This window comes from Erpetoichthys calabaricus, chromosome 13, assembly GCF_900747795.2.
Source record: "Erpetoichthys calabaricus chromosome 13, fErpCal1.3, whole genome shotgun sequence".
In the NCBI taxonomy this organism is placed as follows: domain Eukaryota; kingdom Metazoa; phylum Chordata; class Cladistia; order Polypteriformes; family Polypteridae; genus Erpetoichthys; species Erpetoichthys calabaricus.
In genome coordinates this window covers 7,320,696-7,344,514 of record NC_041406.2, presented here as the reverse complement: position 1 = coordinate 7,344,514, position 23,819 = coordinate 7,320,696, and the positions used below count along the sequence as shown (strand labels likewise).

The window sequence follows — 23,819 nt, the reverse complement described above, 5'->3', positions numbered from 1 at the left end:
ACTAGAAAAGTAAGTAGCCGTTCGCACCCCACACTATTAATAAAAATATCCCTTGTAATTTAGGGTTTATTTTTTGTCATGATATGTTCTGACAAGCAGCCATTCGTTATTGAAGGCCATTTTTTAATCTTGTCATTAAACAGTTGCCGAAAGTGGACTCCACTCCATCCTCTCTCTAATCCGCATCACCGTTTTCTTCCTCTTTGCTTCACTCGAATACTGTTAAATCAGCAGGGATCCCCGTTTCCGTTAGTGGGCGGTAGCTTGTATATGAAGGGGCGTGACAACGCAGGGCAAAGGGCGGCAATTTTTTTTTTTTGTCAAAGTTTCCGCTTGTGGGCGGTGTTTCGTCCCTAAAAAGGAGGGACTGAGGGCGGGGCTAAGAGCGGAAGTTTGCCAAGCAGAGTGGAGACGAAAGAGCGGCGGTTTGAAGAGCTGTGGAGCCTCGCCTGTGCACGTACGGAGAGAGCAAAAGAAGTCATTTGATAAGGTTTGGTTTAATCTTTAATTTATTTACCTTTTAGTCTATGGGCTTTGCCCTGTGCAAGCTTATCCGTTTCTTCTGATCGTTCAACTGTTGTAATGTAATTCACCTGTGGGTTTGTTTGCGTCGTTGTTGTCCTCTTACCTGCCGTCATATTCACTTGATACTTAGGAACAACCACTTGCTGCTGCTGCTGCTCTTCTCGAGTGTCCTTAATTTGCTTTGTGACGAAAATTCGGTCCAACATTTTGAGTCCTTTCAGTTATGCCAGGGGTTCTCAAACTGGGGACCTTCTGTTGCTGCAGGTTTTTGTTCCAACAGCTTCTCTTTTTAATTGGACTCCTGGGCTAACTAAGTGAACTGCTTTTTCCCAGATTCTGTGTTTTGGGAACAATATAGAAATTAGAAAATAAGATATTAAAATGTACTAAGTACTTATGTGGGAATAATGTGTTTTTTAACAATATTTTTATCTTGATGTATCTATCATTCTACTTTTCCAAGTATTCTAATTGTTTAATTAATCCATTGTTACTGATTAGTGGGTCTGACGCTAAAGTAGCTGCAGCCTTTCATGAGTCTGTTGTTTGCTTGGGTGTCTGCTCTGCTCGTTTTTAATTGTCATTATTAAGATACAATGAATGGGGCAAACTGCACAGAGAGGGCAAAATATAATGAAATTAACAAAAGAGAGTAAAACATTTAAATCTATAAAAAAAAAAGAGTTCGAAATGTCTTATATGTAAAAATCATGCTGCTGCGCTTTTCTGAATGTAGAATAAGAGAAGAGGACAAAAAAAATAAAACACCAGCTAATTAAATGAGCTCAGTGTTATCAGGTGTTGTCACTGATTATGAATGTCGTTGGAACAAAAACCTGAAGCCCCAGTGGTTCCCCAGGCCCAACATTGAGAACCCCTCAGCTGTGCCATTCATTTACACTCCTTTTATAGTGCTATCTGATGTCTCAAAGTGCCTGTCATGTTTTCTCTCACATAGTGCTTTTCAAATCTATCACCGTCTTATATGGAACATTTCAGATTTATCTTGAAGGATAGATTTGAGTGGAGGATGCAATTATCTCTCTGCTCCACATGGCTTTTTCTCACCTGGACAAACCTGGCAACACTGTGAGGATTCTGTGTTTCGATTTCAATCAGCACCTTCAGTACCACCCAGCCATCCCTGTTAAGGGGTACATTTAGAGATGAGCCTGAGGTCACCTGGATAATGAACTCGGGCAGACCACCGTTCATGAGACTTCACTCTGTACAACTCAGACTAGATAAAGTAACACCAGGTCAGGTCACTGGCAGATATTCTTGGATGATTCTGCACTTATAGGGGTGTATTGATAAGGGGGATTAGACAGATGAGAGCAGGCAGGGGGTGAAGCTTGTTTCTTGGTGCAGAGAGAACTGTCTGCATCTTATCAGCAGAAACAAGGGACTACTCATTGACTTTCACCTCACCAAAGAGCCTTCATACCTGGTGACTATTCAAGGAGTGGATGTGGAGGTGGTCCACTCCTACAACTACTTTGGGATCCACATAAATGACAGGTTGGATTTGTCTCAGAACAAAGAGGAACTATATAAGAAGGAGCAGAGCAAGGTCTTTTTCTTTAGGAGACTGCACTCCTTTAATGTGGGAAGTGATATCCTATAAATCTGTGATGGTCAGTATGGTTTTTCTACACTGGTAACATCACTTTAAGAGAAGCCTACTGAATCAACAAGCTAATTAAAAGGGCAGGCTCAGTTATAGGACACACACTGGTCCGCTGATGGTTGTAGTGAAGGAGAGTTGAAACAAAACTAAGTGCCATTATGAACAATGCTGCACATCCTCTTGGTGACACACAAACGCAGAGAATGTGCAGCCAATGAATTATTCAGCAGATGTATTTCAAGAAACAGAAGTGGGGCTTCTTTATACCAATGGCAATATACCAGTATAGCGCCAGACTGGGACTGCCAAGTCAGAAGTTTTCTTTCTACTGAATATTCCTGCTTTATAGTCATTCCGGTGTATGTTCAAACCAATGCATGTTTGTAAATGTATTTATTTATTTATTGAGCTTCTGCAAAAAAGACAAATTTGCTCCTGGGGACCCTGTCTGTCTGTCTGTCTGTACATCTATCTATCTATCTATCTATCTATCTATCTATCTATCTATCTATCTATCTATCTATCTATCTATCGTCTGTAAGTCTTAAAGTACATTTCATGTTAATTCCTTCATATAGTGTCTTTCATATCTATCTTTCTACTAGCTGTATTACTTGGCTTCATCTAGGAAATTTCATAAGACAATGTGCTTTGATTATGGTGCTGTTGGTTAAACTATGTACTTAAGATATTTTATATATATATATATATATATATATATATATATAAAATACAGTACTGTGCAAAAGTTTTAGGCAGGTGTGAAAAAATGCTTTCAAAAATGGAAGTGTTAATCATTTATTTTCATCAATCAACAAAATGCAGTGAATGAACAAAAGAGAAATCTAAATCAAATCAATATTTGGTGTGACCACCCTTTGTCTTCAAAACAGCATCAATTCTTCTAGGTACACTTGCACACAGTTTTTGAAGGAACTCGGCTGGTAGGTTGTTCAAAACATCTTGGAGAACTAACCACAGATCTTCTGCAGATGTAGGCTTCCTCACATCCTTCTGTCTCTTCATGTAATCCCAGACACACTCGATGATGTTGAGATCAGGGCTCTGTGGGGGCCATACCATCACTTCATACCAGGACTTTTTGTTCTTCTTTACGCTGAAGATAGTTCTTAATGACTTTAGCTGTATGTTTGGGGTTGTTGTCCTGCTGCAGAATAAATTTGGGGCCAATCATATGCCTCCCTGATGGTATTGCATGATAGATAAGTACAGTAATCCCTCACCTATCACCGGGGTTACGTTCCAGAGCCCCCTGCGATAGGTGAAAATCCGCGAAGTAGTGACCTATATTTATTTTATTATTTATACATATTTTAAGGCTTTATAAACCCTTCCCACACTCTTATAAACCTTTCTCACTCTCTTGTTAACCTTTCCCACGCTCTTATAAACACTTCCTATGATCTTAAACACTTTCTACATTGTTAAACACCGCAGACCAACACTGCACACTGCGATCAGACGTCGATGTGTCTGCACTCGCTTTGTGAAGGGGCAGCTGAACTCACGCTGAGCAGAAATGGACTTTGTGCTGCTTCTGCCAAAATGCCTGCTTGTCGCTCTGCTCGAGGAGTGTGTGTGTGTGTGGGTGTGTGAGAGCTGAACGCACCTTCGCTCAAACCCCCCCTCCCCGGAGGCGCAGTACGCTCCTGCCACTTCGCATTGTCAAGGGGGTGGGGAGCTGAATGAACGCTAAGGAGAAGTGGACTTTGTGCTGGCTTTGTGCTGCTTGTCGCTCTGCGTGTCAATAATTTAAAAGCCTGTACAGCACCTATTTTCCTGTCTCACTGTCTTGTCTTGCGTGAAGTTAAAATGTTTTATAATAGTGAGATGTTACTCATATCCTTAGCCCGACATCCACATATCATATCATTGCATTTTGTAAATTGATAACAATAAACAATCATTATTTATATTTCTGAAAGCATTCTTTGTTTACAGCATTTTTTCACACCTGCCTAAAATGTTTGCACACTACTGTGTATGTATGTGTGTGTGTGTGTGTATATATATATATATATATATATATATATATATACATATACATATACACACACACACACACACTAGGGGGCTCTGCCCCCTGCTCGCTTCACTTACAAACCCCTGGGCCAGCACTACTCGCTAGCCACTTTGCGGTTCTTCTGCCGCTCGTGTACGGAGATGCGGATGTACAATTCAAACAGATTGCTATTTTCATGGGAATTGTTCCATATACATAATAGAGCTGACTATTTTACATTACAGCGAGTAATTAACCATTTTAAAAAATAGTAAAACATAATAATTTGAAAGTAAATTGTTTCATGTTGCGTGATACGATTTCGTTCTGTTTGGCTTTGTAATTAACACACAAATACTTTTTAAATTTACACTTTTACTGTAAAACTTCAGTAAAAACAATTTTTTGAATTGAAATTTTCATCAATATTGCATTGAATTTTGATTCCATGTTTGGACTTTCATCGTGACAACTTTCTCTCTATTAAATAAAACGACTTTTTCAAATGTTTGTCCCTATGATTTATTAATTGTCTTTGCAAAAGCTATTCTAATGGAAAACTGTAAACCTTTTAATACAAATGGCATATCAAGATCTCCTTTGGTGTCTGTTATCCCCTGAAGATGGACTACATTACCTTACTTTAATACATCCTTCTTTCAACAGTAATTCGTGTGGTGGAAGACAAGACGGTGTTAACGGTTGTAGATTTTCTTTGTGATGTTGTAAGTTGATGTTTTCATCTTCCGCACCATCTCCACCAACTATTTCAGCAGAGTCTATTGATACACATTTAACGAATTTGACGTGTAACCGATTTTCAATTTTTGCGTTAATTCGTTTGACTTCATTGTTTCTCGGAGCTAGGATTACCCTATACTCATTTCTTCTGTTGATAACCCTTCTGGATGAAATTCTTCAATAAGATTTTGAAAGACAATCTCTTGACAAAAGTCTCGTCTTGTTTCAGGAATTTTTTTATATAATAGAGAGACCTACTGTAGGAGGGTGGCACAGTGACGCAGTGGTAGTGCTGCTGCCTCACAGTAAGGAGACCTGGGTTCGCTTCCCGGGTTCCTCCCTGCGTGGAGTTTGCATGTTTTCCCCGTGTCTGTGTGGGTTTCCTCCGGATGCTCCGGTTTCCTCCTACAATCCAAAGACATGCAGGTTTGGTGCATTGGCAATCCTAAATTGTCTCTAGTGTGTGGTGGGTGAGTGCCCTGCGGTGGGCTGGCACCCTGCCCGTGGATTTGTTCCTGCCTTGTGTTGGGATATAACAGGTTGGAGAATGACTGACATACTATAGGAGTATTACAACATGAATCAGAGGGCATTCAGTTTTTCAGGCTCATTCATTTAGTCAAAAAAAAAAAAAAGTGAGCTTTTTACAGAAGCTCAAAAAATATTAAAACAAATGACGACATTCGCCCCCTCAAAGACACACAAATTACAGAAAAGAAGAGAAAAAGAATTGTGACTTGGCTAAAGATAAAAAAGCAATCATAGTGTGGAACTATAAAGGCGTATAGCTGTGCGCATGAAGGAGATCCCCGTAGTGTTTCTTCACACACTTTCCTTGGCTAAAAGCCGTCAATGCTAGTGTGTTAAAGAGACGATGTGCGGCATTGTTCATAGTAGCTCTCAGTTTTGTCTTCATTCTGTGCTCTGCTGCTACCTCCAGGGGGCATCCCATTGCTGAGCCTGCTTTCTTAATGCCAGATGTTTCCCAGTTATTCCAATTACTAATGCACAGTTACATGCCGCCTTTGAGATTGAATTTTGCTTTTGGCAGACAGCACAGTATTGCACCTCTTCTTCCTTGTTCTCTTCATCTTCCTCCTCCTCCACCAGTACTGTCCTATTGTTTTCTGATTGTTCTTATGATTCATTATATCCTTGCAATTTTTGGTAACATGAAAATGATGAAAAAAGAATATGCTGGACAAGCTACAGATCAAATGTTTTTCTTTCACAGACTTCTAAAATGGAAAACTTCATTTTGTATGAAGAAATTGGAAGAGGGAGCAAATCCATTGTCTATAAAGGGAGGAAAAAGGGCAGCATAAGCTTTGTTGCCATCATCTGTTGTGACAAATCCAAGAAAGCTGAAATCACTAATCATGTAAGTAATCGGTCAAATATTAGCTGATTTTTATTCTTGATTTTACCCTTCATGCACTAAATGATCAGAGGTTTTAATAAATACTGATGGAGGTGTGACTTATGTGGGGATTGGGGAAATTATTTCACCAGATTTCACGCATACCTGCGTCATCATCTGAAGTTTGTGGCATTCTGCTATGAAATTTCACTAAGAAATACTGTAGCCATCTAAGTTAAATAATTTGTTACTACGCAAAAATGATCAGTGACTGTTGTGGAAATATTTCCTTAATATACACTCACCGGCCACTTTATTAGGTACATCTTGCTAGTACTGGGTTAGACCCCCTTTTGCCTTCCGAACTGCTGTTATTCTTCATGTCTTCAATTCAACAAAGTGCTGGAAACAATCCTCAGGGATTCTGCTCCATATTGACTTGATAGCACCACGCAGTTGCTGCAGATTTTTCAGATGAACATCCATGATGTGAATCTCCCGCTCCACCACATCCCAATGGTGCTCTACTGGATTGAGATCTGGTGACTGTGGAGGGCATTTCAGTACATTAACCTCATTGTCATGTTCAAGAAACCAGTTTGAGATGATTTGAGCTTGGCGACATGGTGTGTTATCCAGCTGGAAGTAGCCATCATGCTGTGATCATAAAGGGATGGACATGGTCAGCAACCCCCTTGTCAGCACAGGTAGGCTGTGGCATTTAAACCAGGGCTGTGGAGTCGAAGTCGGAGACAATTTTGGGTACCTGGAGTAGGGGTCAGCAAAAATGTACCGACTCCGACTCCTAATAAATTTAAATTGTAATGAAAAAAAAATACAGCAAGTTCAAATGTCCCATTTCACAAACAATAGTCCTAATTAAGTACTTCTCTGATGTAAGAATAAAGCCCAGTGCATAGTTGTGTTACTACTAGTGTGAAGTTCAGCTGAGCGATTATACAACCTGACATTCACATATTGTAATCTGGATTATGGTACATTACAAAAAGCGTTCATTTTATTTCAGATATAATTTGTTGAACAAGTTCATTTGAGTGTAAACAAGTGTAATGATGTAGGTGGAGGTGTGTGCTATGGCCTGATGTGTGTTCAGGGGTCCTTGACTTTTGTTTAAACTGGCCAATACGATAGAGAGTCCGCTTCCTAGCCAGTAGTTCTGTGGTTAAATGACGACATGTATGTTGCCTTCCTTTAATCAAAATGGAAAATCCATCCATCCATCCATTATTCAACCCGCTATATCCTAACTACAGGGTCACAGGGGTCTGCTGGAGCCAATCCCAGCCAACACAGGGCGTAAGGCAGGAAACAAACCCCGGGCTGGGCGCCAGCCCATCGCAGACATGGAAAACACATTAGCATATTAAATACAGAGGAGTCGAAGTCAAAGGATTTATCTACTGACTCCACAGCCCTAATTTAAACAATACTCGTTTGGAACAAAAGGGCCCAAAGTGTGCCAAGAAAATATCCCACCATCACACCATTACACCACCACCACCACCAGCCTAAATCATTGATACAAGGCAGGATGGATCCATGCTTTCATGTTGTTGATGTCAAATTATGACACTACCATTTGAATGTCGCAGCAGAAATCAAGACTCATCCAACCAAATAATGTTTTTCCAATCTTCTATTGTCCAATTTTGTGGAGCCTGTGCTAATTGTAGCCTCAGTTTCCTGTTCTTAGCTGACATGAGTGGCACCCAGTGTGGTCTCCTGCTGCTGTAGCCCACCTGCACCAAGGTTTGACATGTTGTGCGTTCAGAGCTGCTCTTCTGCATACCCCACTTGTAACAAGTGGTTGTTTGAGTTACTGTTGCCTTTGTATCCGCTCGAACCAGTCTGGAATCAACAAGGCAGTTTTGCCTTGAGATGTTTATGCGTGAAAATCCCAGTAGATGAGCAGTTTCTGAAATACTCGGACCAGCCTATCTGACACCAACAACCATGACACGTTCAGAGTCTCTTCAATCCCCTTTCTTCCCCATTCTGATACGCGGTTTGAACTTCAGCAGGTCGTCTTGACAATGTCTACAGGCCTAAATTCTTTGAGTTGCTGTCATGTGATTGGCTGATTAGATATTTGCATTAACGAGCAATTGAACAGGTGTACGTAATAAAGTGGCCGGAGAGTGTACATGTACATCCATATCTATGTGAGGACATCCGCTTTAAGCAAAGAGACTCACTAGCTCAGCATAATCAGGCCAAGCAGTTAAGCTACACCTGTGCCAATCACCAAAGCAGATGCCCACTCACCCTGCTGATTTTTATTGGAAGCATCCACCCTCAGCTGCTAACTCCTGTGGGAATATGGCAGTCACCCACACCAGGCACTCTTATCACTATACCCTTAATATATTATCATGGAAATTCCAATTTTGTTATTTTGGTTTACCTACATTAGTTCTTCTTCTTCTTCTTTCGGCTGCTCCCATTAGGGGTCGTCACAGCAGATCATCTTCTTCCATATCTTTCTGTCCTCGTCATCTTGTTCTGTCACACCCGTCACCTGCATGTCCTCTCTCACCACATCCATAAACCTTCTCTTAGGCCTTCCTCTTTTTCTCTTGCCTGGCAGCTCTATCCTTATCATCCTTCTCCCAATATACCCAGCATCTCTCCTCTTTACTGTTTACTATTTTGTTTATACAAGTGTATCTGCTGTGTAGCACCCTATGTGTACAGCATGTATCTAACTGCATCGCCGTCAACTGAAAACATCACATTTATGAAATGACTTGTGGTATTAAAACCATCAAAAGAAATGTGCTAGTAGCTAGTGCAGGGGTCTCCAAACTTTGTTCCCCCTGAGAGCTACTTTTACAAAATTGAAATGGCAGAGAGCTCCTCATAGATAGATAGATACTTTATTAATCCCAAGGGGAAATTCACATACTCCAGCAGCAGCATACTGATAAAGAAAATATTAAATTTAAGAGTGATAACAATGCAGGTATACAGACAGAAACTTTGAATAATGTTAATGTTTACCCCCCCGGGTGGAATTGAAGAGTCGCATAGTGTGATGGAGGAACGATCTCCTCAGTCTGTCAGTGGAGCAGGACGGTGCCAGCAGTCTGTCGCTGAAGCTGCTCCTCTGTCTGGAGATGATCCTGTTTAGTGGATGCAGTGGATTCTCCATGATTGACAGGAGTCTGCTCAGCGCCCGTTGCTCTGCCACAGATGTCAAACTGTCCAGCTCCATGCCTACAATAGAGCCTGCCTTCCTCACCAGTTTGTCCAGGCATGAGGCGTCCCTCTTCTTTATGCTGCCTCCCCAGCACACCACCACGTAGAAGAGGGCGCTCGCCACAACCGTCTGATAGAACATCTGCAGCATCTTACTGCAAATGTTGAAGGACGGCTGCCTTCTAAGGAAGTATAGTCGGCTCTGACCTCTTGTACAGAGCATCAGTATTGGTAGTCCAGTCCAATTTATCATCCAGCTGCACTCCTAGGTAGTGCTGGGTGGTATGACCAAAATTCTGTATCACAGTATTTTTCAAAATTATCCCGGTTTCACGGTATTTGATGGTATTTTTTCCCATGCATGAGTGGATGTTAACCACATTTTCCACTGCAATTACTGGGTAAGAATGACCTATTCCACTGTCATGAGAATTGTACATTGTACAAAAAAACATTTTATTGTGCACATAAGTATTAATACAGGTTTGCATAACCCCATAAAGTGATAGTTTTCAAGGGGGTGGCACTAATGAAGAGAAGGAATCACATTGTATGACAGTTGCAGTCAAAATATACAACCTTTTTATTGAACAAATTTTGCAAACAACTTAAACTATAATTTTGACAACATATTTTCAACCATACAAAGAGGCATTTAGACTTAGTAAAATATCCAGAGGTGCTTGTCAAATGTTGTATTGCACTGAACATGTCTTAGAAAAGGAATAAATAGTAAATATCTTTTGTAAACCAACTACACTTTCTGTTAATGGTAACAATCTCTGTCTACTGACACGTTAAAGTGACTTTTTAAACAAGTTTACCATTATTAAACTGCATAATATTTAAACTAATAAGTAATAACAATAAAATAAATAGTGAAACTTCCAGTAAAATAATATTACTTCAAGCCCAGGTGCATTACACAGTATTCACCAAATTAAATTAAAATAAAATAAAACAAGTGCAACTTGGTGATGACATCTTTACCAACTGAACCATCATTAAGGCAAACTGCATTAATATGGACCTTGCTTCAAGCTAAGCCATATACATAAACAATAAAACTGCAACTTGCATTTATAATGCTGTTTGTGGTATAGCCCTACGGAAACGTGTTAGGGCCACAGTGAAGGAAAAAAAAATACGGACACAGAAGGAAAAAAAACTAAAAGTCAACATGTCGACTTTATTCTCGACATAATCTGCGGTGGGTTGGTGCCCTACCCGGGATTGGTTCCTGCCTTGTGCCCTGTGTTGGCTGGGATTAGCTCCAGCAGACCCCCGTGACCCTGTGTTCGGATTCAGTGGGTTGGAAAATGGATGGGATGGATGGATGTTGACTTTATTCTCAACATTTCCACTTTATTCTCAGTTTATTTTGTAATTAAAGTAGAATGTCGTAAACTAAACTTCATCCTAAAATCAGTTTAATTTACTAGATTTTCTCAAACCCCGTCATAAGTTAATGTAGCACATTAAATGCTTTGTGTTGTGTTCCCCGACCCAGTTGTTAATCGCTGTACACGTTTCTTAAACTGACTTCCTCTACGCTAAGAGGAGGCGCAGGCAGTGATCGCCGCACAGAATACATTCACTTCATGATTTTCCTGCTCTCTGAACATTTAGAATGCTAAGATAAATGCTTGATATCATTTTCAGGATGAAATGCATTAAAATATGTATTAAACACACACGGTAGTGAGGCGGTAGTGCTGTTCCCTCGCAGTAAGGGATTCCAGGTCTACGTTCAGTGTAGAGAATTTTATGGCGGGTGTGACGAGGCTCCAAAAAACTAGATGTATGAATGGATATCGCACAGGTTTAACTGAAATATTGTGTAAATGTTGGGTGCTGGTGTTTGGAGACACGAACACGGAATTCAATGGATGTTCTCCTGAGCAGGCTTTCTTTATTGCATGCGTGCTGTCTCTGTCTGACATACCAAACCTCCAATTCCTATCCTTCATTTTTCTTTCTCCACATAACCAATCACCACATGATAAATGTTTTTGTGAAATTAAAACTAGTTATAAACTTAGACCATGGAGTGTTCAGAACTTTTAAAAAAAAAATTAAAAAAAATCTTCGTTATACATGTTTAATTATGCCGTCCATTCAGGGTTGTGCCCATCCCAGCAAGCATTGTGTACAAGGCAGGAGGAAATCTTGAGCGGGGCACCAGCACATCACAAGGTGAATACGAGCAATACATCACTAGCAGGGTCAATATAGCCTCACAAAACCCGCCATCCTACATGACTTTGAAAGGAAACTGAAGCACGCAGAGTAAACCCACCAAGAAGACATGCAAATTCAAAGCAAGGAACACCCGGGACCCCATTGCTGCGAGGCAGCAGTGCAACCTCCACGCCACCGTGCCCCCACATGATTAATGCATGCTTTAATGCATTTCATCATGAAAATTATATGAAGTATTTATCTTAGCATTCTAAATGTTCAGGAAGCAGGGATATCATGGAGTTAATGTATTCTGTGTGCTGCCTGCGCCTCCTCTTAGTGCAAGAGGAAGTCGGTTTAAGAAGCACATAGCGATTAACATGGCTCTGGGAACACAACACAAAGCATTTAATGTGCTACGTAACTTATGACGGGGTTTCAGAAAATCTAGTAAATTAAATATTCATTTTAAGATGAAGTTTAGTTTACGATGTTCTACTTTAATAAAAAATTACAAGAATAAAGTCAACATGTCGACTTTATTCTTGTCATAAGCGTTGAGATTAAAGTGGAAATGTCGAGAATAAAGCCAACATGTCGTCACACTATTACACAGTACCCAGGTACATTACACAGAATTGAAAAAAATAAAACAAGTACAACTTGGCTTGCAGTATTGTCCAGTAGTATAGAAACAGTATTCATACATTTGAACATAATAGTCCACATCTGACTTTTTAAATCCAAAGTATCTCCAGACAACAGACACGGCTCCTTTTTCCAGCAAAAGTTCTTCTGTGTCATCATGTTCAACTTTATCGTCTGCTACAGCTTCAGTTTCAGAATGTTCTCTGTCCATTTTCACAGCGCAATACCTCCACTAACGCATGTACTCCGTTGCATGTGTTTAGAGGTGTAGCAGTGAAAAAGGTTCCCCTTAAGCTGTTTCCCGCTGTGCCACATTCCAAATGTTGTTTAGGCAATTTAAACCGGTGTTGTGGTATAAGAAAAATCCATATCGTAACAAAAATAAAAAATAGTTTTCGGTATGAACCGGTATACTGCCCAGCACTGCTCCCAGGTATTTATAGGTCTGCACCCTCTGCACACAGTCACCTCTGATGATCACGGGGTCCATGAGGGGCCTGGTCCTCCTAAAATCCTCCACCACCTCCTTGGTTTTGCTGGTGTTCAGGTGTAGGTGGTTTGAGTTGCACCTTTTAACAAAGTACTTGATTAGGTTCCTATACTCCTCCTCCTGCCCACTCCTGATGCAGCCCACGATAGCAGTGTTGTCAGCGAACTTTTGCATGTGGCAGGACTCTGAGTTGTATTGGAAGTCTGATGTATGTTGGCTGAACAGGACCAGAGAAAGTACAGTCCCCTGCAGCGCTCCTGTGCTGCTGACCACAATGTCAGACCTGCAGTTCCCGAGACGCACATACTGAGGTCTGTTTGTAAGATAGTCCACGATCCATGCCACCAGGTATGAATCTACTCCCATCTCTGTCAGCTTGTCCCTAAGGAGCAGAGGTTGGATGGTGTTGAAGGCGCTAGAGGAGTCCAGAAACATAATTTTTACAGCACCACTGCCTTTGTCCAAGTGGGAGAGGGATCTGTGTAGCATATAGATGATGGCATCCTCTGCTCCCACCTTCTCCTGGTTTGCGGACTGCAGAGGGTCAAGGGCATGGCGGACCTGTGGCCTCAGGTGGTGAAGCAGCAGCCGCTCCATGGTCTTCATCACGTTTTCTAACGTTTATTCTCATAGCTTATTTCAACCCAAACAAACTGAATAAGCTTGTTTTGCTTGAACATTTACAAGATGTTGGTGTCCACAACTCACATTTTGCATTAAAACATCACAAAAAAATATTGAGTTCACCTGCAAGTGCATTTTGTATATCTGTATGCATTTTCTAGTGTATCTCATACTATTGAATTAAAACATGAATGGTGTTGAAACAAAAAAATTCAATTCCAAATCCACAAATATGACTTACTCATTTGTCATTTTGTTCCATGTCACTGTGTCACTTTATTCACAGGTCCAGTTGCATGTGTGATGTGTTTTTTAGTTAGTCAGATGAGTCAACAAGAGAGGCAGGTGTGTGATGGAGTGGAGCCACTTAGGTTCAACCTGATGGAGTCATTTAAATGTTCGTCTGTCAGTCTTGTTCTGAACTTTGATTCCATGACATTCATGTCAGACTCACAGAGGTATGGAGACCCCAAACAAAGCAGACCTTTTCAGAACTGCTTGGTGAAGATTCTTATAGTTGTCTAGCTCTACTAAGCTCCAGAAATGCTGAGTATGCTGTTGCGACTTTAGCTGCACATTATTTTGAAGGTTTACTAATATATAAAATCTAGTGTCTGTCTATCTGTATATCTGTCCGCTTTTCACGACAGAACTACTTAACGGATTTAGTTTGGGTTCTTTTCTATAATTTCTTGAACATTGCGGTTGATTTTGCGACTTCTCTCATTTTGCTATGTATCAGAGTTCGCTTGCCATACCGATTTATTTGCGCGAATCCAAGAAACATGCCGAGGGGAAGGGGACGTCCTCGTTCACTCGCCAGCTTCGGGGCGTGGTCCTTAACTCCACTTAGCTAACGAACGAGAGAACTATTGAATTCAACTTTGTTTGATACTTAAAATAAAGTGTTACTTAGGTCATGATGAGTTTGAGTCCAGTTATTCTATTAAGTATATGCCACACTGAAAAGAGAGATCACAATTCAGATTGTGGATCGTGATACGATTTTTTTGGAAAGATCACCCACCCCTAATTTGACTAATCAATGTTTTCAAATTTATGCAGGATTCATTAACCCTTTGGCGAGCTACTTGGAAAGGGGTTGCGAAGCGATGTGTTGGAGACCCTTGATCTAGTGCAGGGGTGTGCAAAGCCATTCCTGGAGGGCCGCAGTGGCCGCGGGTTTTTATTCCAACCCAGTTGTTTAATTAGAAAACAATCCTTGCCAATAATTACATTTCATGGCTTTTTAGTGCTTTAACTCTGCTATGTCAAGTCATTCTCAAATCCTAGATTTTTTTTTCCATTCTAAAGATATCCAAATATTTTGAAGTGTAAAACGGATGGGTAATTCTCAATCCTTGACTTTTTTGTCTTCTCTTTCCTTCCAAGTATTTAATTAAACCAAATAGTGCATGATAAATACACACAGGTGTAAAGGGTAACAAGCAAAATGGATAACTGCTGGTTTCTTTTGTCATTTGCATCTTATTGCTAATAAGGAGCAATTAAAAACCAAGAATGCAGCTGTTTAAGACTTCAATAAGCAATAAGGGTTCAAAATCTTAACGAGGGAGATAACTAAAATGAAGCAGAAGTGTTTCTAGAGCAATTAGTGCTTCTTATTAAGCAGTTGGGTTGGAACAAAAGCCTGCAGCCACTGCGGCCCTCCAGGAATGACTTTGCACATCCCTGATCTAGTGTATGCATCACATTTTCCTCTGGAGGACAGCAATGGTACAAGTACATGATTAGGTCAAGAAGGTGACAAAAATCATATGGCCAGCTTTTCCAGTTTTCTCAACTATTGCTGGCACTGCCGCACCAAGAGATGTGTCTAGGTATGAGAAAGGAGCCAGCAGCAGTGGGACTATTATTATTGTCACAGCTGTCGCTCTCCTCCATTGTTGTTTTGCCACACTGCTGGTGTTGGCTGATGACAACAGCACTCGGCCGATCAGTTTAGGCAAACAAACACATGAATTCTGATTTGACTGTTCTCATTCATGTCGCATGGCTGTGAATCAGATTCATCATCATCATCATGTATTTCTATAGCACATTAACCTCCTAGGGAGGAGGTGCAGGACCGAGTGGTATGGTGGAGGCTGATCTGGAACATTGACCCCACATAGAAGTGGGAAAAGACGAAAGTTTTGTTAATGATTTTTGAGTATTTATCAAGTGACATATTGTTATTGTTCCTTTATATTCTTTTTAAAGCACAGCCATTGGGGTTGAGCAACTAAGCATTTCAGTACATATTTTACGGTATGTATAATTTGTGAGAAATACAATTTGATTTTATAAGGTTGTACGTGTAGAAAGGAGAAATGTTAGATTTGAATACACAATGGGTGGTCTGAGATTTAAAAGTACCTCTTTATGAGAGTCTTGGTGGACTTGTCGCAGTAAACCTCCACTTTGTTCAAAAGCCATTAAGAAGGCTACACCAGCAACATTTATTTCTATGGCACATTTTCATACAAATGATGTAGCTCAAAGTGCTTTACAAAATGAAGAAAAGTTTATGAAAAATAAAAATAACATTAAGCAATACTAAATAACAAAGAATAAAGTAAGGACCAATGGCCGGGAGGAGAGAAGAAAAAAAAACCAAAATCTGCAGGGGTACCAAGGCCACGAGACCACCCAGTGCCCACTGGGCATTCTACCTAACATAGATGGTCTAAATCAGTTCTCACGGCTTTCAGGCTTTACATGAGAGAATTGGATGATGATGGTCATGTGGACATCTAGGGTACGGCCTTCAATCATGTCAGATCTAGGACCACATTTAAAAGTGATTGGGATGTGATTTGAAAAGACAGGATTTCTGTGTCCACACAACCCCGAGAACATCAGATTTGAGTCACATTAAGGTAAATGGCATCATAGCCATCTTGTCTGTTGCTGATTAAATCAGTAAATTTGTAATTTACAGTCTTATCACTGAGACAGTTAGGAGAAAACCGCTGGCTTGGCAATTGATTTGACTTGTTACCGTTGATATGGTGGAGCCCCAGGTAATTCTTGACACACGTTTGCTAAATAATCTGAGCCTGACTTTTTAATGAGCTTGTTGATTCGGTGGGCCTCTCTAGAAGTGATCGGACCAACTTGGCACACCACAGTGTAGAAAACTGAACTTGCGATCATAGAGTTGTGGAGCATGTAAAGGACATCACTCCCCACGCTGAAGGAGTTCAGTCTCTTAAGAAGAGCGTCTGCTCTGTTCTCTCTTCTGTAGTTCCACTGTGTTACTACAACAGTCCAATCTTCCATTGATGTTGACCCTGTGATAAGAAAGAGTCAAAGACATCATAAAGATTTGGGGCAGCCACCTGTGTATTTTTCCCGGCTGCAAAAGTTGATTTAAAGTAGCACGATTTGCATAGAACAGAGTCCTGAACAGAACTGATTGCATGGAGACAAGATGGCGGTTTTATCTGATAAAACGAGAAATTATGTCATCTGTGCCGGAACCGGAAGTGAGGCCTTCCTGACCGGAACCAAGTAGGATTTCTCGAGAATGGTCTGCAAGAGACTGAGAGAGACGGTTAGAACACTCCTCCGCCCCCTGGTCTGGCGTATAATTACCATTTTGTAGGCCCTTTAGCTGTTTCCCATGCGCACGTGTGTGACACCCCCAAAGCACTAGTTAAATTAAAGAAATATTAGAAAGGACATCTCATGGTACACACAGGTGCATAACATGGATATCAAATTGCTTAATTTGTCAGCACTGTGGTTTAAAGTATGTCGGTCTTGCTTCCACTAAAACAACAAATAGTGGCAGCACATGCAGCATTGACCGAAACACGGGTTTACAACCATTGGTAAAAGTTCATTTTAAACTGTCATGTCGGCACGATTGTGAACGAATTCTGCATGCACTTTGTCATCTTTTATACCCAGCTTGTGGTAGCTTTATTGCTGGGATAATAAAAAGCATATGGATTCAAATACTTTTCTTAAAATTATATTATTTACTTCTCTAATTACTTATATTTAATGTATAGTTTCTGGTTTTATTACAAAATAAAATTCAGTCCAGGTTATGTGTTACATCTAGTTTCATTATTGTATTCTTATCCCCAGGTGCGTCTCACCCATGACATGAAGAATGAGAATGTGGTTTCTTTTTATGAATGGTACGAGACTAGTAACCACCTCTGGTTAGTGGTTGAACTCTGCACGGGTAAGTCTGTGTGCGATTCTTCTTTATTAAATTGAAATCTGTTAAAGATGCTTGATGATTTTCCTGAAAGCTTTGTGTTTATCAAATACCATATAGAGCTTTTCTTATTATTACACTCCTCACAGCGTTTAACAGACAACACTACACACAACCGATCAATCAATTAGAAAAGAAAAGAAAAACCTTCTAAGGTCAAACACTCCAAGTTTGTAAATACAGTGCAGATGCCCTATGAATACCAATTAGCTGTAGCTGTGTTTGTCGAGGGTTTCCCAATTTGTTCAAATGCAGCACCCAGAAAGGCAGTAGTATGGCTCGTTGTACAAAACACTCCACGGTCCAAGTGTCTTTGTTTAAAGATTTTAGTGAAATTCAAAGTAAACAGTTCCCACAGTATAAGGAAAAAAATGTGATAATACACTTGTAAAAAGGGAAACGGCTATGGTATTCCGCTTGAGGTATCTACTATATATACTCGCATTTAAGTTCTCCCGCGGAGATGTTGGGGCTTGATTTTACCGTATTATTTCCGGTATTTTATAATGTCGTATAAGTCAAATGCGGAAAACTCACGCTGTTGGTTCAAGAGATTATAATATGCTAACACCCACCTGAGAGAGTAACCACGGAGCACCCGGCCTTTTTCTTTTCTATGTATTGTGCCTACGTGACCACACGGTAATACCCAAACTATTCCGAAAACGATGTTTGCACTGTTTTGTGTTTTTTGTATCTCACACCCTCATACACCTTTATCATAAGAACATCCCTTATCTTTAATGGAGCGTTCGATCAGAAGAAAAATATGTAGCTGGTTTTAAATTTAAAGTTGTTGAAGTAGCGAAAGAAATTGGTAACTGCGCTGCTGCAACAAAATTCAACGAGTCTGAGAAACTGGTGAGAGATTGGAGGAGGCAAAAAGATGTAAAAATTTTTTACATTTTTTTATTTTAAGTGTTGTATTTTTGAATGGGCGTATAAGTCGGGGTCTGATTTTATGATCGATTTTTATATGCGAGTATATACAGTTAAATTTCTTGAGGTTTCTGTATTATCTCATTCACTGTACGTATGGTCAGAAAAATATTTGCCTTTATTGCCTTTCTGACGGTCAGACCTGTCTGTCTTCAGTCTAAGAGCTCTACTATTGTCACACAGAGTGAACATTAAGAACATTTAAAATAGAACGCCGGGGAGCGTAGCAGCCAACCTACCCATCACAGACAGACAGACAGACACAAATACTGTCCAGCACACACGTTTATTTAAGTGGGACTGCTCTTTTTGTTTGCTCGCCACTACATAGCACAGTACAAAATTACCAGCAGACAATGCTCAGTCCCTTCTTTCTCCTGCTTCTTCCTTTCTGTTTCTTAGCTGCCTCTGTTCCTCTCCCAGCAAGCTTAGTCTTCCTTCCTCCCGACTCTGGCTCCCCGAATGGAGTGAGGCGGCTCCTTTTATTCAGTTCCTGGGAGTGCTCCAGGTGCCTCATTTGTATTAACCTGGAATCACTCCCAGGTGTGGTGGAAGTCCACTGTAGATCTCTGCAGCTCATCCTGGCGCGGCCCCCACGGAACCCAACATGGCTGTACCAAACTCCAAGTCCCGACATGCCCTGCGGGAATTGGTGGTGAGGGCAGCCCCTCCTGGGCGGCTGCGTCTAGTGTCCCTGGGGAGGTAGTGTCTTAGAGATGCTCTCTCCCTTGGTCCTTCCATCCTGCATGCGTCCCGGCCAGGTAATGGCTGAGGTCGCCTGTCACAATATGTATATGTGTGTGTGTGTGTGTGTGTGTTAATAAATATATTGAATAAGTTACCAAGTAATGTGATGCATAGTAGGACTCCAGGAACATTCAAAACAACTTAATTTGGAGAAATTGGGTCAATAGGATTGGTGAGCTTTGTTGAGCTGAATGACCTGTTCTTGTCAAAAGTTTTCTAATGTTCTAAAATAATAATTCTTTCTTTAATAATTCCTTACATTTATATAGCGCTTTTCTCACTACTCAAAAGTGCTCTCCACACAGGAAGGACCCAGGACGCAAACCCACAATCTCCTTACTGCAAAGCAGCAGCACTACCACTGCGCCAACTGTGAGGATAGTGAAATGGGTGCATGCCACAAAGTAACTAAAAGTCAGACCAGTGCTCCAAATCTGGCTTCCCAAAACTTCCCTCACCATCAGCAGCATAGCCTCCACACTCGAATGCCAGGCATTGGGGTGCACATGACCAGAAATGGCGCTGAGGCTTTTAAAGTTTAAATGTTCCATAATATCCGAAGCAGAGAGGAAGGGGAAAAAAACACGAAAAACCTCTGACCCCCAAAAAATTTAAAGTTCATTTACTTTGTAAATATTTATTAAAGATTCAAAAAATGGGTGCAAAAAATAGGTTTTGCTCAATGGCAAACAAAGCCAATAAAGTGAAACCAGAACAGTACCATAGTAAAAACAGGGGTCAATAACCATGGTATCCAAAAAATCAGAAATCCAAAAATGGCAATGCCAAGGCTACAGTGAGAACAGCATCCTCTCCATTTAGTCTCCTTGGGTTCCGTCTTCCAGCTGTGTAATTGGATGGCCCCGCTTCCTTTGCTCAACATAGAGGAGCCAGGGTAGATAACACAGAAGGCAAGCATCTAGAGACCTAATACAAAAATGAAAACAATAGATAAAAAAAGCATAACTAAACATATTACATACAGTAAAGACATAGCCAAAAATAGAATTAATATTGTCATATACAGAATTATGTTTAAATAGAAAAACAAAAAAGCTACAAAAGTGAAAGGACTAAATAAATAAACATCTTAAGCCATGGCAAAACCTCTGGCAGAAACTTAATAAAGTGCTGTTGTGCCAGCTGTAGACATGTATTGTTATTTGCCTTTGTTTGTTTGTTTATTTATTTATTTTTTCCTCAGGTGGATCTTTGGAAACCGTTATTGCTCAGGATGAATATCTTCAAGAAGATGTTGTCAGAGAATTTGGGATTGATTTAGTCAAAGGACTAAACTACATCCATGAACTTGGACTTATCTTTTGTGACCTTACTCCTGGAAAGGTAATAACATTAAAATAAAAGTTCATATTTGTTTATTTCTTTATAGTACCCTTCAGGTAAGTGAATTTGTGTTTTTTCTATTAAATAAACTTGTGTATTATGGGGGTGCTGTGGCTTGGGCACATATGGCTGCCACAGGTCCTGGCACACTTCTTTTCTTTATGATGAAACTGCTGATGGCAGTGGCACAATGAATTCTGAGGTGTGCAGAAACATCTGATCTGCTCAAGTTTCAGTAGATGCCTCCAAACTCATTAGATGGCACTTCATCCTACACAAGATAATCATCCAGACATATTGCTGAGGCAACACAGGCGTTTTTTTCAAAGCTAAAAAATGGAAAATTCTGGAATGGCCAAGCCAGTCGCCCGATTTCAATCCCATCAAGCAGGCCTTCCATATGCTGAAGTGATAACTTAAAGGACAAGCCCTCAAAACAAGCAGGAACTGAAGATGTCTGCATGAGAGGCTTGGCAGAGCAACACCAGAGAAGACCTGGTGATGCTGATGAACTGCAAACTTTGAGCAGTCATTGCATGCATTGATATGCAACAAAGTCCTAAATATGTCTGCTTTAATAGACCTGTCCTTGCTGTGTCCCAAACATTATTGTGCCCTGGGCCATGTAGCAAAGTAGTTTGACTGAAAAGTATGCAAGTCCCCCTAAATGAAAGTCTGCAAAGTGCACTTTAATCCCGTCTGAATTGTTGGATTTGTAATTTTCAAATATTGAGCTGAGGAGTAAACCAAGGAGAAATGTGTCTTTACCCTAAACTTGATGGACAGCACTGTATGTATTCTATAGATAGATAGATAGATACTTTATTAATCCCAATGGGAAGTTCACATTCTTCAACAGCAGCATACTGATACAATAAATAATATTAAATTAAAGAATGATAATACAGTGATCCCTGCTTCGCGGGTTTCTGAGGACAATGGGTCTTTTAATTTCTGGTACATGCTTCCTCAGTTGGTTTGCCCAGTTGATTTCATACAAGGGACGCTATTGGCAGATGGCTGAGAAGCTACCCAACTTACTTTCTCTCTCTCTCTCTCTCTCTCTCTTGCGCTGACGTAGGAGGGTGTGAGCAGGGGGGCTGTGTGCAGCTGCTTCCTGAAGGACCTGCTGCACGGAGCTTCGCATACTTAAAAGCTCAAAGGGCACGTATTGATTTTTTATCTCTCTCTCTATCTCTCTCTCTCTCTGCTCCTGACAGAGGGGGTGTGAGCTGCCGCCTTCAACAGCTTTGTACCGGCGGTGCTTCGCATACTTAAAAGCCAAACAGCCCTATTGATTTGTTTGCTTTTCTCTCTATCTCTCTGACATTCTCTGCTCCTGACACGCACTCCTTTGAAGAGGAAGATATGTTTGCATTCTTTTAATTGTGAGACAGAACTGTCATCTCTGTCTTGTCATGGAGCACAGTTTAAACTTTTGAAAAAGAGACAAATGTTTGTTTGCAGTGTTTGAATAACGTTCCTGTCTCTCTACAACCTCCTGTGTTTCTGCGCAAATCTGTGACCCAAGCATGACATTCTAAAAATAACCATATAAACATATGGTTTCTACTTTGCGGATTTTCCTATTTCGCGGGTGGCTCTGGAACGCAACCCCCGCGATGGAGGAGGGATTACTGTAATGCAGGTGAAAAACAGACAATAACTTTGTATAATGTTAAATGTTAACGTTTACCCCCCCGGGTGGAATTAAAGAGTCGCATAGTTTGGGGGAGGAACGATCTCCTATATACAGCCTGACCACAAAAACTGTGTCTGGTCAGTGTTTAATTAGTAGAAAATGTCTAAATCAATACTGGCCTTGGTGGCGAGATGGTGCAGTGGTAAGCACTGCATCATCATTGGTCCATTTTCTTCGGTTCCAATCAACAACGTGGTGTCAATTTTGAGTTTGCCGGCTCTCACTGTGTCTTTGTGGGTTTTTCACTCATCTTATGGACACGTATGTGAGGAATTGGTAACTCTAAATGAGGCTCATGTGAGAGTGTTGTGTATAAGTGTTATATGAAGTGTGATATGAAGTGGACACTGAAGTAGATAGAATGAATTTGGAAAAGATTGTAAAAATACAAAGGTCCAGTTATTTCAAAATAAGCATAAGAGTTAAGAATAAGAAACTATTTTTGATACTGAACGTACGTGAAAACTTGCATAGTAAAAATTTTGGCTTATAGATATTTGATTATGAATGTTTTATCTTTCGGATTCAGCGGGTTGGAAACTGGATGGATGGATGTTTTATCTTTCTCTTCTAGATACTTCTAGATGGTCCAGGAACCCTGAAATTGTCCAACTTTAGCTTGTCTAAAGTACAAGGAGAGAGCTTGGAGGAATTCTTTGCTTACATTGTCTCAACAGAAGGAGGGGATTGTGGTGAAATCACACCCAGAAGAAATCTCAAGAACAGAGTTCAAGGTTATTATTTCAAAACAGAGCACCCATTATTGCATTCAATTAACATCTTTACGTTGTGTCAAGGAAGATGATTTCATTTGGCTTACTAGCCATTTCAAATTTCATAAGTGTTAAATATGTCATCACTTTTAGGTATAAAATCATGAAATAAATTATTGTGTAAAATAGATGCTTGAAATACGTATAGTGATTATCTTAGTAAAGAAGGTTATAATATGTTATGTAATTAGCATTATACCTAAAGCTATTAAACCTTAAAGTGGGATAAACTGGTGATCTGCCGCTCGAGTTGTTTCCTGCTTTGAACCCTGTGCTGCAGCCTTGAATTGCATTATGGGGGTTATAAGAATGTTATGTGATGATAACCTCATGACCATTTTATTTAACATAGCTATAAGTTTTATTTTTATAAATGAAGGACAATAGTTACAACAGTTATCCGCAGATAGATAGATCAGTCTTTATTTGTGCTCCTAGGGAAATTTGAGTTTTTTGAGAAGCCCAATTATTAAATACCAGTAACTGCGCACAGCACGATAACATGCAGTGAATACACTTAGTTTTCATCCTCTTTCTCTGTACGTTTAGCATTCGTTTGCTCAGAGGTTGATGCGCTTGCTGCTTCCTGAACAGCTCTTCTTTTCTCCAACCTAGCGACCCGCTTCTCTTCTTTCA

General features: G+C 40.4%; 1 protein-coding gene across 1 annotated transcript in view; it reads left to right on the top strand.

Moving 5' to 3' along the window:
- The first annotated feature begins 379 nt into the window (after positions 1-379).
- ulk4 (unc-51 like kinase 4) overlaps positions 380-23,819 on the top strand; it is a 499,390-nt gene continuing 475,950 nt past the window's right edge. The window contains exons 1-5 of the mRNA XM_028817917.2: positions 380-490; positions 6,154-6,300; positions 17,543-17,642; positions 20,569-20,708; positions 22,985-23,144. Of these exons, the coding sequence (XP_028673750.1) occupies positions 6,163-6,300; positions 17,543-17,642; positions 20,569-20,708; positions 22,985-23,144 (538 nt within the window). The 5' untranslated portion in view covers positions 380-490; positions 6,154-6,162. The remainder of the gene's footprint in view (positions 491-6,153; positions 6,301-17,542; positions 17,643-20,568; positions 20,709-22,984; positions 23,145-23,819) is intronic.